Consider the following 14389-nt stretch of genomic DNA (forward strand, 5'->3'; position numbering starts at 1 on the left):
CCTATTTGAAGTCCTTCATATAAACCAATTAGTTTCGTAAATTCATTCAATAATAAAACTACAAATACAATGAATATAACCATAAACATAATATGATAATAATAACAATAATAAAATAGCTTAATAGCTAAATCCATAAACAAAATCATATAACTAGAAAAAAAAATAACATTTTTTTCAATTAACCAAAAAGAACATTTGATCGTTACAAAAAATAACCAACAAAATAACAGAAAATATGTTACATTTTTATATTTAATTCTAATATTAAATATTAAATTATATTATAATATGTTATGTTATATTGTTATTTCCCAACCCATATTTACCAAACGGCTACTAGATTACGTCTCCTGAATATATTATACGATACATTTGAAGAAGACAAACTTTTGACGTATTTGTTTCTATCTATTTGGTAAAGTTTGTTGATTTGGTGCTCCATAATAAATACCCTTTCTTCCTCCTTGAATTCAATCGTTAAACAAACAATGTTCCCTCTCTTCTCTCCAATCTGAGAGCTTTCAATTCTGGTTTTGCTCATTGATTCATTCTTCAATGGCTTCCTACTTCACAAAATCGAAATCTTCCATCATGCATAATCTCAAATCCAAGAGGTTTCTCATGTTAGGCTTAATCAATCGCACGACTTCCAGTTCCATTGGTAGTTCGCAGTTTGCTCATCGTCTTCTTCATACGATTTCACCTCCATCGTTACCTGCTTGGAGTTATGCGAGTTCGTCTCGGATTAATTCCTCCATTGTTTTAACTCGTTGTTTTGCTTCGGTCGCCGGAGGGAGAAGAGCGCATACGGCTACCAGTGTTAGCGACGACGTCGATCAGGTCTGTACTCGGTAACATCTTCTCGTTGTGATTTGCAACTTAGTTTTTTGTATTTGTTTGTGACGTGTTTGTTGATTTAGTTTGTTTTGATTTGATTGGTTTGTGATGAGTTTTGGCTTTTAGCAGTTTGTGTTTTCTACTCATGATTGTGGTATTGGTCAAATTTGCATAGAAACTCAAAAATCAATAATATTAGTTTAGTTGTAATGATCATAATAGTGTTTTCGCTTCACGTTTTTCCTGTTTAGCCTCTGATTTGGCTCTTTGAATTTTTCTGTTTTCACTTGATTTGTGAAATTGAATAGATTAGTTGTAAGAATCATAATGATCAAAATTCAATACTATCAATTTAATTGATGAACTTAGTAAATCGACAGGATTAGCTTTAAATAAAAGGGTTAAATGATAAGTTGAATTGCATATCAAATATCCAAATATGAAATAAGAGGTACATATCTTGAATTCTGCAGTAAAAGTGTAAAACTATTTCTGGATCAAGATTGAAATGGTAATCATTACTGTTTTGGGCATTGTGAAACCAACAAATTACTTCTTTTTCAATTGAAATATTTTACAGGTTTGACTTTATCAAAATGTCACTTTTTGACTTAGTAACCGATATGGTATTTTCATGTACAGATTAAAGCTTTGTTTATTCACTTTATTGACAGCCTTTTTCTTCTCTTAACAACCCATTATTACTTTACTACAGGTCTAACTTTATTCTGTATCTACATCGAATCAGAGTTCTTCAGTTGACCATTTTTTATCATTAAAGTCAAACTTCTCTTCTTTGTTAGCACATGGATTCATCTGTACTTTAAAGTCACCCTTCAACTTTACGCGATTTAGATTGCTGTTCCTCTAACACATCCCATATTTAATTTCCTCATGGAATCTATTTATGACTCCTCCTTTTCAAGGTGTTCATTTACGAAATAAAAGAAACAAAATCTATCTTTTTCATATTAAAAACAGGATTTGACTTTTGACTTTTGACTTTTGAGTCAGTGCCACTACTTTTTGGAAACTGGAATAAACATTTTTCTTATGAATAATCACTTTCATTTTTTTATCCCCTTATTAACACACATATCTTGATGCAGTTCTCTAATGAAGCTCCTACAAGGGAACACCTAGATTTTCCAGGTGGAAAAGTCAAGTTTACCCCCAAACTAACTTTCACATCAAAAACTATAGAGGAAAGGGCTCATTGTTATCGAGTGCTTAATGAAAATGGACATATAATCCCCAATAGTGATTCAGTTCAGGTAATAAACTAAAACATGACTTATTTAATTAACAAGATCGATTCTTTTTATATCTCCTAAACGTACATAAAGGATCTTTTTGTCTTTTCAACATACAGATCAGCAAAGAACTTGCTGTGAAAATGTATGCTGACATGGCAACACTGCAAGTTATGGATACTATTTTCTATGAGGCACAAAGACAAGGTAGAATATCATTTTATCTAACAACAATTGGTGAAGAGGCAATCAATATTGCATCAGCTGCAGCTCTTAACATTAATGACTTTGTCTTTCCTCAGGTTTTACTTTATGATCTTTTGTTCATAACTTTCATGGATTAAAATCATCTTTTTTTTGTATTAATTAATTAAAGTTTGAAATTCTGATATGCAGTATAGGGAGGCTGGAGTTTTATTATGGAGAGGATTTACTTTACAAGAATTTGCAAATCAATTGTTTGGAAATAAATATGATTATGGAAAAGGGAGACAGATGCCTATTCATTATGGGTCTAAGAAGCTTAATTACATTACAGTTTCATCTACTGTAGGGTAAGATATCAAATTTATAATCTACTCCTTTTTTCCTAAAAAGAAATTATTAAACTTTTTATATTAGCGCATTGTAATTTATAAAATCTACCCGATTATAGCAAATATCATACAGATACAAAGCAATTTCCATTTCTACAATTGGGTAGATTTTTCAAAGTATGATGTACTAATAAGAAAAATATGGAAGTTAAATGTTATAATCAGATATATTTTAAACTAAAATGTGTTAATAAGAGGAAGGAAAAAAAGGGCTAATCTCATAAAAGACCTTATATTTTGTGTTTTTTTTTTTCGGATTAAACCTCAAATTTTGTTTTTTGGATGAAAAAGATCTTGTATTTTTTCATTTTTTCCGGTCTGGCCCTTTTAGTCGTTTTTTTCCAAAAAAAAAAGGAAATTGTCAGAAAAGTCTTGATTATTCGATTTTACATGATAATGTCATTTCATGTTAAAACAAAAAAAAGACTTTTTCGTTAATTCGAGCAAGAATTAAATAATCGGGACTTTTATGTTAAAAAAAATGGGACTTTATTGTTACTTTTCCCAAAAATATTGAGACTTTTCTGACAATTTCCCAAAACAAATTGTAAAATGTGAGGATTTTTTCGAGAAGGGTTGTAACAACTCAAATTTTTCAAACAAATTTTTCATTTTTAAAACATAATATTTTCCATTAAAAACAAGGCATAACTAGTTTAATTATTCGTCAATACAATTATTCAAACTCCCAAGATCTAAAACAATCTTCAGTGTGTATCGATCATGCCGGCGCCTTCCCACGGTCCTCGCTAGTACCTGAAATACATACATACACAACAACTGTAAGCATAAATGCTTAGTGAGTTCCCCAATATACACTTACACACATACGCCTTTCCAGGCCATGACCTTCTGGTCCTCATTACAACGCCTTCCGGCCCATAACATAATCGCCTTCCGGCCCATAACATAATCGCCTTCCGGCCCATAACATAATCGCCTTCCGGCCCACCTATCATACATAGTACATATAACACTTAACTTACCACATATAGCATACATATCCATATCACACTTAACTTACCACTTATAGCATACATATCCATATAACACTTGACTTACCACTTATAGCATATAAACATAATACATAACATACTTGACCTTCCGGTCACACAGTCAAACCCTTCCGGGTGGAGTATAGTGAGAAGACTCACCTCGTAAGTGCTGAAAGCTAGCAACTCCTGAAATCACTCGCGCACAAACCAACGAGCTACAATCCTCCTATAACATTACATAACTCATTAACACTCATATCAGCTAAGTGTGACTATCCCTAAGAAGTCAGACTTAGGTCAACTCTGGTCAACGGTCAACTCGACTGGACTCGGCGAGTACCATGGCGACTCGGCGAGTCTAGTCGTCCTCACAGATTCCTGAATATTCCCTTTCTACTCGTCGAGTATACCTCTCGACTCGACGAGGTCCTCGTGGAAGAATCGCGGGGCCACCCCGACTCCACTCGCCGAGTCTGATGAACAACTCGGCGAGTCCCAGCACATCTTCAAGCTACTCGCCGAGTCTGAAGAACAACTCGGCGAGTCCATGCTATGCAGACGCGTAACTGCTTCCTGGGATAGGTCTCGTCCCGAAGTACACATGCATGGGACCTTCTGGACCTCTAAGGGTCCTGATACAAGACTATAATCGTGGGGTAACAAGGCATTTCTTCATCAAGTCACTAAATGGGTTCTATAAACCCTAATTTCATAAATACATCAAAGTAACAGATTTGGTCCGAGTTATTACCTGGAAACGCACTCTCTGTGTCCCCCAAATCTTAGAACTCAATCCTCCGTGATATTCCTTTAGCCGAATCCCTCTTCTTCTTGCTTAACCAATTCTTCCAAGTTCCAAAGCTTTCTCCCTTGCTCTAGGCGTCCACAGCGATTAGGGTTTCTCTCAATTGACCAAAAGACTGGAAATGACGGCCTAAGGGGCGTTAAATACGATCCAAACTGAACGGTTAGGGTTTCTGCTGAACAGCGTCGACTCGCCGAGTCCATATCTGGACTCGTCGAGTCCAGTCGCGGACCCGCGACCAAGTCCGCGATCCTACTCGGCGAGTCTAGGCTCCAACTCGCCGAGTCCCCTCTTAAATCACCCCAAAAACATAATTTTAATAATACCTGAGATTCCGGGCTGTTACAAGGGTTAATCTCAAAAAAGATCTTATACTTTGTGTTTTTTCTTGATTAAGCCTCAAATTTATTATTTTCCTGAAAAAACCTTGTCTTTTTCATTTTTTTTCCAAAAAAGCCCTCAACTTTGTAATTTTTTCCGAGAAAACCCTCAACCTTTTTAGGTTTTCTCGAAAAAACCCTCGAATTTTACAGTTTTTTTTGGAAAAAAAAATGACTAAAAGGGCCAGATCGGAAAAAATGAAAAAATACAAGATCTTTTTCATCCAAAAAACAAAATTTGAGGCTTAATCCGGAATAAAACACAAAATATAAAGCCTTTTTTTACCTTAACCCTTTCGAAAAAAAAACTAAAAAACTTGAGGGTTTATTTGGAAGCATTTAGAACCTTGAGGATTTTTTCCAAAAAAAAAAAAATACAAAGTTGAGGGCTTTTTCGAAAAAAAAATAAAAAAATCCAAGGTCTTTTTTAGACAAAAAATAAAGTTCAAGGTTTAACCCGAATACACACACAAAATACGTCTTTTATGAGATTAACCCCCAAAAAAAAATAATAAAAAAAAATACTTAATATAAAGAAATAAAAGTATGATGCTATAGTACATAAATAAATGAAAAATATCTTTTCAGACCACAGATTCCACATGCAGTAGGTGCTGCTTATTCTCTGAAGATGGATAAAAAAGATGCATGCACAGTTACTTATTTTGGTGATGGAGGCACTAGCACGGTATAAAAAATATATATATGATCAATAATTTTTTATTTTTATAAAAAATTAGAGTAAATTATACGAATGCTCCCTATGGTTTAGGGTAGTTTGCGCGTTTGGTCCCTAACTTATTTTTTCAACTCAGAAGGACCCTACTGTTTGTTTTTGTTACACGTTTGGTCCCTGTCTTACCTAAAAAAACTATTTTGCTCTTGATTTTCAATTTATTTAAATAAAAACACCCCCAACCCCAACCCCACCCCCTCACCTTACCTTACCTACCTCACCATTTTTTCCTTTTTAAATAATAGTATTTTTAGGTAAGACAAGGACCAAACGCGTAATGAAAACAAACAGTAGGGACTTTCCGAGTTAAAAAAGTAAATTAAGGACCAAACCCACAAATTACCACAAACCATAGGGACCATTCGTGTAATTTACTCAAAAATTAATCACCTTTTTCATTATATAATTGTGATATTTTATTTATTACAGGCAGATTTCCATGCTGGATTAAACTTTGCTGCAGTTATGGAGGCTCCAGTAATTTTTTTCTGCAGAAACAATGGATGGGCTATTAGTACTCCAATCAGTGATCAGTTTAGAAGTATTATTATTATTATACATTCTCTCTCCTCCTTTAACAAAAAAAACTAATTTCTTTCAACTTTAATATTTTCAATTTATTTACTTATCAAGTAATTGTACTTTGAAAAATGAAAAATCTACACGTTTATAGCATTGTGTAGATTTTTCAAAGTATAATCTATTTCATATTTTCATGCATTTGACTTCTTTTTCTTTTTCAATATTCTTAATTTGTAATTATATTATTGACTTTTGGACTTTTAAAAAAAAAAAAATAGGTGATGGAATTGTTGTAAGAGGGAAAGCATATGGAATTCCGAGCATTCGAGTAGATGGAAACGATGCTTTAGCAGTCTATTCAGCTGTTCATAAGGCACGCAAAATGGCTATTGAAGAACAAACACCTGTTTTAATTGAGGTTTGTTTTGTATTTTATATAACATCCTATTTTTATAATATTGTTAATAGGGTTTTATGCAGAAAAGTGTCATTATTTTGGGAAATTTTTTGAATGTTTTTTAGGTTAATCTAAAAAAAACCCTTATATTTTGTGTTTTTTCCGGATTAAACCTCAAATTTATTTTTTGCTTGAAAAAAAACGTTGTAGTTTTTCATTTTTCCAAATTTGGCCCTTTTAGTCAATTTTTAGCCAAAAAAAATTGTAAAATGTAGGCTTTTTTCGAGAAAAATTAAAAAAGTTGAGGGTTCATTTAGGAGCATTTAGAAGGTTTAAGGTTCTTTCTAAAAAAAAGTACAAGGTTTTTTTTCAGGGAAAAAAATAAATTTGAGATTTAATCCGAAAAAAAAAATAATAAGTTGTTTTTTTTTTTAATTAACCCTTTTTTTAGCAGTTATTTTGGAAAAATCACATAATCTGTCATTTCCTGTTAAAAAAAAAAGATTTTTTCGTTAATCTGGGCAAAATGTTAAATAATCAGGACTTTTCTATTAAAAAAAATTATTCCATGACTTCATCAAAAAATTTCCCAAAATAATGCGACTTTCACTTTTCTACATAAAACCCTATTGCTATATATTTGGGCACTTTTTTCAACAATATTGTAATAAGAAGCAATGAAAGTAAAACGGTATATTAACTATTATTAATTATTAATTATTAATTATTAAATAAATGAATGAAAGTACATTGCTATTTGTTAATTCAAACAACAGGCGATGACATATAGAGCAGGACACCATTCGACATCAGACGACTCAACAAAGTATCGATCGGTTGAAGAAATCGAATGGTGGAGAGGTGATCAAAACCCTGTAAAGAGATTTAGAAAATGGATCGAAAATGAAGGTTGGTGGAATGATGAAGCCGAATCACAACACCGTAGCAACATAAGGAAACAGGTAAAAAATTAAAATCTTCATAATAGCAACGTACTTTGTATTTACATTTTTTAGGGTTAATCTCATAAAAGACTTTACATTTTGCGTTTTTCCCAAATTAAACCTTAACTTTATTTTTTTGCCAGAAAAAACCCTTAACTTTGTCGTTTTTTTTTTTTTTTTGAGAAATCTCTGATAAAGGCCTGATATTTTGGTCGGTTTACGGTTTAATCCTAATATTTATTTTTTGAACAGAAAAGGCCTGATTATCTAATTTTATACTTTAATCTGTCATTTTCTGTTGAAAAAAATAAGGGTTGTTTCGTTAATTTGGGCAAAATATAAAATAATCGGGACTTTTTTGTTCAAAAGATAAATGTTGAGATTAAACCGTTAACCGGCCCAAAATATTCGGACTTTATCGGAGATTTTTTTTTTCTGGATAAAACCCTCAACCTTCTAAACATTTCAAAATAAATCCTCAACTTTTGTAGTTTTTCCTGAAAAAACCTTCACATTTTACAACTTTTTTAGAGAAAAATGACTAAAAGGGCCGGATCCAAAAAAATACAAGGTCGTTTTCATGAAAAAATATAGTTGAGGTTTACTCCGGAAATTGAAAACCACAAAATATAAGGTTTTTTTCTAAGATGAACCCCAAAAAAATTGTAAAGTATGAGGGTTTTTTTCGAGAATAACTAAAAAAGCTGAGGGCTTATTTGGAAGCAATTAGAAGGTTGAGGGCCTTTTCGGAAAAAAAAGTTGAGAGTTTATTTGGAAGCAATTAGAAGGTTGAGTCTTTTCGGAGAAAAAAAACGAAGTTGAGGGTTTTTTCAAGAAAAACTAAAAAAGTTGAGGGTTTATTTGGAAGCGGTTAGAAGGTTGAGGTTCTTTTCGGGAAAAAAAACAAAGTTGCTAGTTTGTTCCGGAAAATAAAAAAATACAAGGTCTTTTTCAGGCAAAAAATAAAGTTGAGATTTAATCTGAAAAAAACACAAAATAAAAAGTCTTTTATGAGATTAACCCCTTTTTTTATTGATAATAGCAATATGTAATAAAATAAAAATACATTACTATTATGGGTAAAAAATAGTACATTACCCATGTAAATATGTTACTATTTCACTTACATTAATCTAACTTTTGTAAGTAATAATAATATAGTTATCACAAGCAATTCAAGCGGCAGAGAAAGTAGTAAAGCCTCCACTTGGGGACCTTTTCAGTGACGTATATGATGTCATCCCTAAAAACCTTATCGATCAAGAGGCTTTTGTAAGAAAAAGTATGGACAAACATTCGCAAGATTATCCATCCGATGTTCCCGTGTAAATCAATGGGCTTTATCGTGTATTAAAATTATTATTAATTTTATCAATGAGAGTTCTAAATTAATATTATTTTGCATATTTTGTCTCGTTTAATTGAATTCATTAGTAACTTGAATCTTGTAGTTGTTATATTATGTATATGGATTGCTTCGAAGTACAATGTGATATTACAATGAGTTACGCAAAATTTGGTAAAAGTTGACCAATATACAATTCTTTACCCAAGTTCTAGGGTAGAGGTTTGGGATGAGGTGGATTGAAGTGTATTACGCTTTGACGCCTAAGTTAGGGAGGTCTTACTTGAGAGAGTGTATGAGAGCTTAGAAAGAATTATGGGACTGAATTCTTACTTGGAGATATATCCTATGGAGGAGATACCTATAGTGTTTAAACAAGTGCCATAAGGAACAAAGGGTGGTACAACTAGGCTGACAATGGAGCGGGTTTTAACCCTGATATGATCCAATCTCTTAGGAATTATATGGGTTTGGAGCATAGTTTTTTATTGGTTTACCCTTAACCACTCATAGCTACTAACCCTTTTATTAAAAGGGTCGGGTATGGATCATCACCGATCCACCTCCGATCCACCTCGTATGCTTTTTTAATTATTGGTTTATAATTTATATTGCCTAAAGTTTAATTTTAATTCTAATCGAAAGTCCAAAAGGGAAAATACCAAAGACCAAACTGTTTATACATAAAAATCAAGGAACCGACTTCTAGACTTTCAATCTTCTATTAAGAATTATGATATCATTTCATTTATATTTCATTAAGCAATCGTCATATTTCATTCATAAATCATTAAATTCAGTCATCAACCGAAAGAAATTTTGTCATTGTTATTCTCCATCACTAAAATCGACAGTCAAAACTAAATCAGAAGTTACTACAATAGTGATTTTTTATTCCAATCGAAAGTCCTCGAGTACGTAATGTGTTTTCTAAACCAACATTTGTTTTATTTAAGAAATATTATTTTATGAATTAAGTAAAATGTGTTTGATAATTCAAAAAGCCTACGGTTACGGGGTGGATTTGGATATTCGTTGATGCTGTGGATAAGAGTATGGATTTGATTATTCAAAATCATGCATGTTACGGAGCGGGTTTGCATCGGATTTTGAAATTTCTTAAAAGGGTTTAGATCAAGGTCGACACGCTTCAAACCCGCCCCATTGCGAGGTCTAGGTACAATGTCATTCTTCATTATTAAAAAGTTTTTTAGAAGTTATATAACTAAAGTTGAAAAACAGGTGAATGTCAACATATATATATATATATATATATATATATATATATATATATATATATATATATATATATATATATATATATATATATATATATATATATATATATATATATGGTTGAGTTTATTGAAAAAAAAGGCAAATCAGGCTATTCTCGTTAACTATTCTCCAAAAAGTTAATCCAAGTATCCAACCACCAAAATAGTCATCAGTTTTGCAAATAACATGTACGAAATTGGCATGTCGTCATCTATGAAATGGTGATGTGGCAACTAAAATGACGTCGTTTTTTAAGAAAAAAATTGCACATGTTATTTAAAAAAAAAATAAAAATAGTTTTTTGAAGTTTTTTGAGTTAGGAATCTCCACAGCAAAAGAAAGTTTTGTATTTTAGTTTTGACCTACAAAAATTAAAATAAATAAATAAATAAATCCCACAATTTTTCAGATGTAGCCGAGATTTTGCAGATAACATCCACAAAATCCTCCTACCCATCTAAGAAATCCTCTAAAAAATGGTTTGAAATCTTTTTTGTGGGGTTTGTATGGTATGAATCTTCAAATATCACTTTTCATAAAAAGAAAAAAAATAGAGCTTGATATTGTAGTTTTGACCTGCAAAAATGAGAAAATAATCTCACTATTTTTCAAAGGATTTCTCAAATGGATTTAACAATTTCGTAGATTTCATCTGCAAAAATTCTCAACTTCATCCAATAAATCTGCTAAAAATCATGAGAAATCACTTTTTTTTTTTATCATGGTTTCTTTTTAGTTTAAGATAATTATGAACATTGATGGAAGCTCTAATTTTCCTAATGATTATTCCTTCTAAACCTGCTTTTTAAATAGATTTGAGCATTTAAGTTTCAAAATGTCAATTTTCAACTTAGTATTCACCATTAAAATAAGAATGTTGGGATATGCATAGGAAATTTCTAATGCTAGCTCTTTAAGATTACTAGACATTAATAACTACATGGATCAATTTTCTTTTGTTAACATTTTTGTTTCCTTTTCCAATTTCTAGGTTTTAAAGGAAGGAAGAAGAAAGGAAGCTAGAAATATATGTCCGTTTGGAAGCTCTTGAAATTGCATGCTAATATTTAGTTCGAGATTGATCATGTTTCGAGTTTCATCCCAATAAATATTTAGTTTGATTGTACTATGTTTTGAGTACTGGCACAACAATTAATATTTTTAAACTTTTTTTAAGACATTTGTGTTTTAACTATGGAGAATTTTGTTGTAGACAACTTTGAAATTGGAGTAATGATATTGTGTTTTGTATTTTTTTTTATCTTAATTATCTTATTTTTCTTTTATATTCTGTTTAAATTTAATGAATTGTTGGACCTAATTTATTAATATAATTTTGCCTAAAAGAAGTGTCACTAATAGTATAAAAATAATGTTTCATTTAGCAGATAAATAATAGCATAAAATAATGCCACTAAAACCTATAAGTTCTTTAGTGGCATAGTAGAAAAGTGCCACTAAAACCCAATAAAGCTGCAGCGACACAACCAAAAAGTGTCATTAAAGGCCTTTAGTGGCAGTGCTTTTAGTGACACTTTTATTTTGTACCACTGATTGCTCCAGGGGCCTTTAGTGGCACTTTTTTGATTTTTAGTGACACTTTTTATATGCCATTAAATATCATTTTATTTGTAGTGTATTGAAATTTAGTTTATATATGATTACACTTTAGGTTTTATATTTATTTAACCTTATTAACCAACTTATAATCATTATTATAAAGAAACTGAAAAGTCATGGGAGTTTCAAATGAATGTGGTGAAAGGAAAAAAGAATGAGAGTTTCAAATGAATGTGGTGAAAAGAAAAATACTTCCTTAGTATATGAATTATTATATCAAATTTAACAATAACATCTCTAAATATTATTAAAAGAGAAACCTTATGACATCATCTTAAATAATCTGGACCGTTGATTGTATTTCAATCTTATTTTTTTCCACCCTTAGATCAAATCGCTGACATCATCTTCCTCATACGGAATGTATTTAATTTCAATAAATGCTTTCCAATCGACAAACAATAACTTATATTCGTAGAAATGGAATGTATTTAATTCCAATAAAAGTTTTCCATATTTTAAATTTTGAATTTCCGATTATGAAGATTTTAATATGGTCAATTTTAAAAACATATTACTAACAAACTATTTCAATCAAGGCATTAATATAAATCCGTTTATATTAGTAACCATTAATATAAAATCTATTTTTATTAGGAAATCATTAATATCAAAAATCATATTTAAATTATCACATACATATACGATTCATCCTTGAATCCGCGGCTCACACTTGTTTTTAATTGTTTCTTTTCTTCAAACATTCTCCTACGACATCATTATTATTACTTATAACTTCGATCACCATTCCCCGCTTCAAACATTCGTTCTTTTGCACCAGAAGGTCAGTACCTTCTTTCGTTTTTTATATTTTTTTCGATAATTTTTTTGTTCATTTATCAAATGTATGTATTCATATATTTCGATTTTCTTTATCACAAATTACATGAAATCAGTTAACTACTTTTCTGAAACTCTTCAAATAAACAGGAAAAGATATTGCGTACCTTTAACAAAACAGAAATTAACTATCTTGGGAACTGACATTAATTACGAAAATGTTACTTTTATATATTAGAGATAATTATGAATTTTTTATTTCTATGTCATAAGAATCCGGTTAATTGACATGATTTTAAAATATCATTGAAGTTATTATGTTTTTGTATATCATATCAACCTACTTTTTTATCTTTATATAGTAACAATAAAATTTATAAATTTACACAAGAAATATACATATTTCGAATTTTGTAATATTATTATACCTTACAAAATACAACTCCCGTCAAAATAATTTTCGCCAGTAATTTGATCCTTACTTTCAACAAATTTAAATTTGTATTTTCATTATAAAATTTTTTAATGATCCTGATTTTTTTCTTCCAAAAGTATATCAAGCATTTACGTCTTAGATAATGCCGCCCAATTATAATTATAACTTTCTAAAAGTATATCCATTTAATGAGGAATTTGATATAATGAAGGAAGTAAATGTTAATTAAAATGAGATATATATTACATAATTACTACACGGGATTATTCAAAAAATTAATATGAAGGTGTCAACATTAAGCATTTTTAAAGTGAAATTTTAGAATACATACAAATGATGATATTGTACAATGAAATAAAAAATGGAATAGATAGAAAAAAAACTATTAAGGCAGTCAATCTTGAAAATAACATAGTTATGAAAAATTATAAAGTAAGATAAAATTATAAGATATTAGGAGATTTGTAAAAAATACAATTAGTAAAAGCGTTATGGTTATTAGAAAAAATAAGACCGTTAAGATTAGTAAAAATACAATATATAAACTAAATTATCACGATAGTAATGAAATGTCATTATTTGATATTTCATGTAATTGAAAAATATACCAAATTACACTGATGATATACTAAAATTATTTAAAGTTGCGCCTAAACTAATGCAAAACTCTTGCGAACACCAAATAAATAAGAACAAACATAAAAGCCAGCACTTATGTTCATAATCAATTTAAAATAAACAAATCATGATTTAGAAAAGAATCTTCATTGATGATATACTAAAATTAAATCAATATAACATCTAACATTCTATAAATTATATTATATAACTTTACTTGAATAAATGAAATAGTTGTTCATATTTAATGCGGTAGAAAAAATGGTATATTGGTTGTCAATATATGTTTAAATTAGGTAACATTATTATGGAAAGAACGTCTAATTAAAATGGTTATATCTCTAAATATTATTAAAAGCGAAACCTTATGACATCATCTTAAATAATCTGGACTCTTGATTGTATTTCAATCTTATTTTTCCCACCCTTAGATCAAATTGTTGACATCATCTTTTCCATATGAAATGTATTTAATTCCAATAAATGATTTCCAATCGTCAAACAATAACTTATATTCGTTGAAATGAAATGTATTTAATTCAAATAAAAGCTTTCAGTATTTTAAATTTTGAATTCCAGTTATAAAGATTTTAATATGGTTAATTTTAAAAGCATATTACTAACAAACCATTTCAATCAAGGCATTAATATCAGCGATTAATATAAACCGTTTATATTAGTAAACCATTAATATAAAATCTATTTTTATTAAGAAATCGTTAATACCAAAAAATCATATTTAAATTATCACATACATATATGCGATTCATCTTTGAATCCACGGCTCACACTTGTTTTCAATTGTTTCTTTTCTTCAAACATTCTCCTACAACATCATTATTAT

The 14389-nt window shown here is 30.1% G+C and overlaps 1 protein-coding gene across 1 annotated transcript; it reads left to right on the forward strand.

Annotated features, from left to right (window-relative positions):
* Nucleotides 1-395: 395 nt before the first annotated feature.
* On the forward strand, nt 396-8872 carry LOC111879297 (2-oxoisovalerate dehydrogenase subunit alpha 2, mitochondrial). The gene is made up of 9 exons (XM_023875752.3): nt 396-843; nt 1950-2114; nt 2213-2395; nt 2490-2647; nt 5458-5557; nt 6035-6146; nt 6406-6545; nt 7301-7486; nt 8630-8872. Exons 1-9 carry the CDS (start codon nt 559-561, stop codon nt 8795-8797), a joined length of 1497 nt encoding a protein of 498 aa, XP_023731520.1. The 5' UTR covers nt 396-558; the 3' UTR covers nt 8798-8872.
* The last annotated feature ends 5517 nt before the right edge of the window (nt 8873-14389 follow it).

The sequence above is a fragment of the Lactuca sativa genome, chromosome 1 (assembly GCF_002870075.4).
Source record: "Lactuca sativa cultivar Salinas chromosome 1, Lsat_Salinas_v11, whole genome shotgun sequence".
NCBI classification, from domain to species: Eukaryota; Viridiplantae; Streptophyta; class Magnoliopsida; order Asterales; family Asteraceae; genus Lactuca; species Lactuca sativa.

Bases quoted from the DNA above. Each gene is read 5' to 3' on its own strand.
- LOC111879297 (XM_023875752.3), top strand. From the start codon at position 559: ATGGCTTCCTACTTCACAAAATCGAAATCTTCCATCATGCATAATCTC. The intron at 844-1,949 runs GTCTGTACTCGG...ATCTTGATGCAG, and splicing joins TTAGCGACGACGTCGATCAG to TTCTCTAATGAAGCTCCTAC. The intron at 2,115-2,212 runs GTAATAAACTAA...TTCAACATACAG, and splicing joins CCAATAGTGATTCAGTTCAG to ATCAGCAAAGAACTTGCTGT.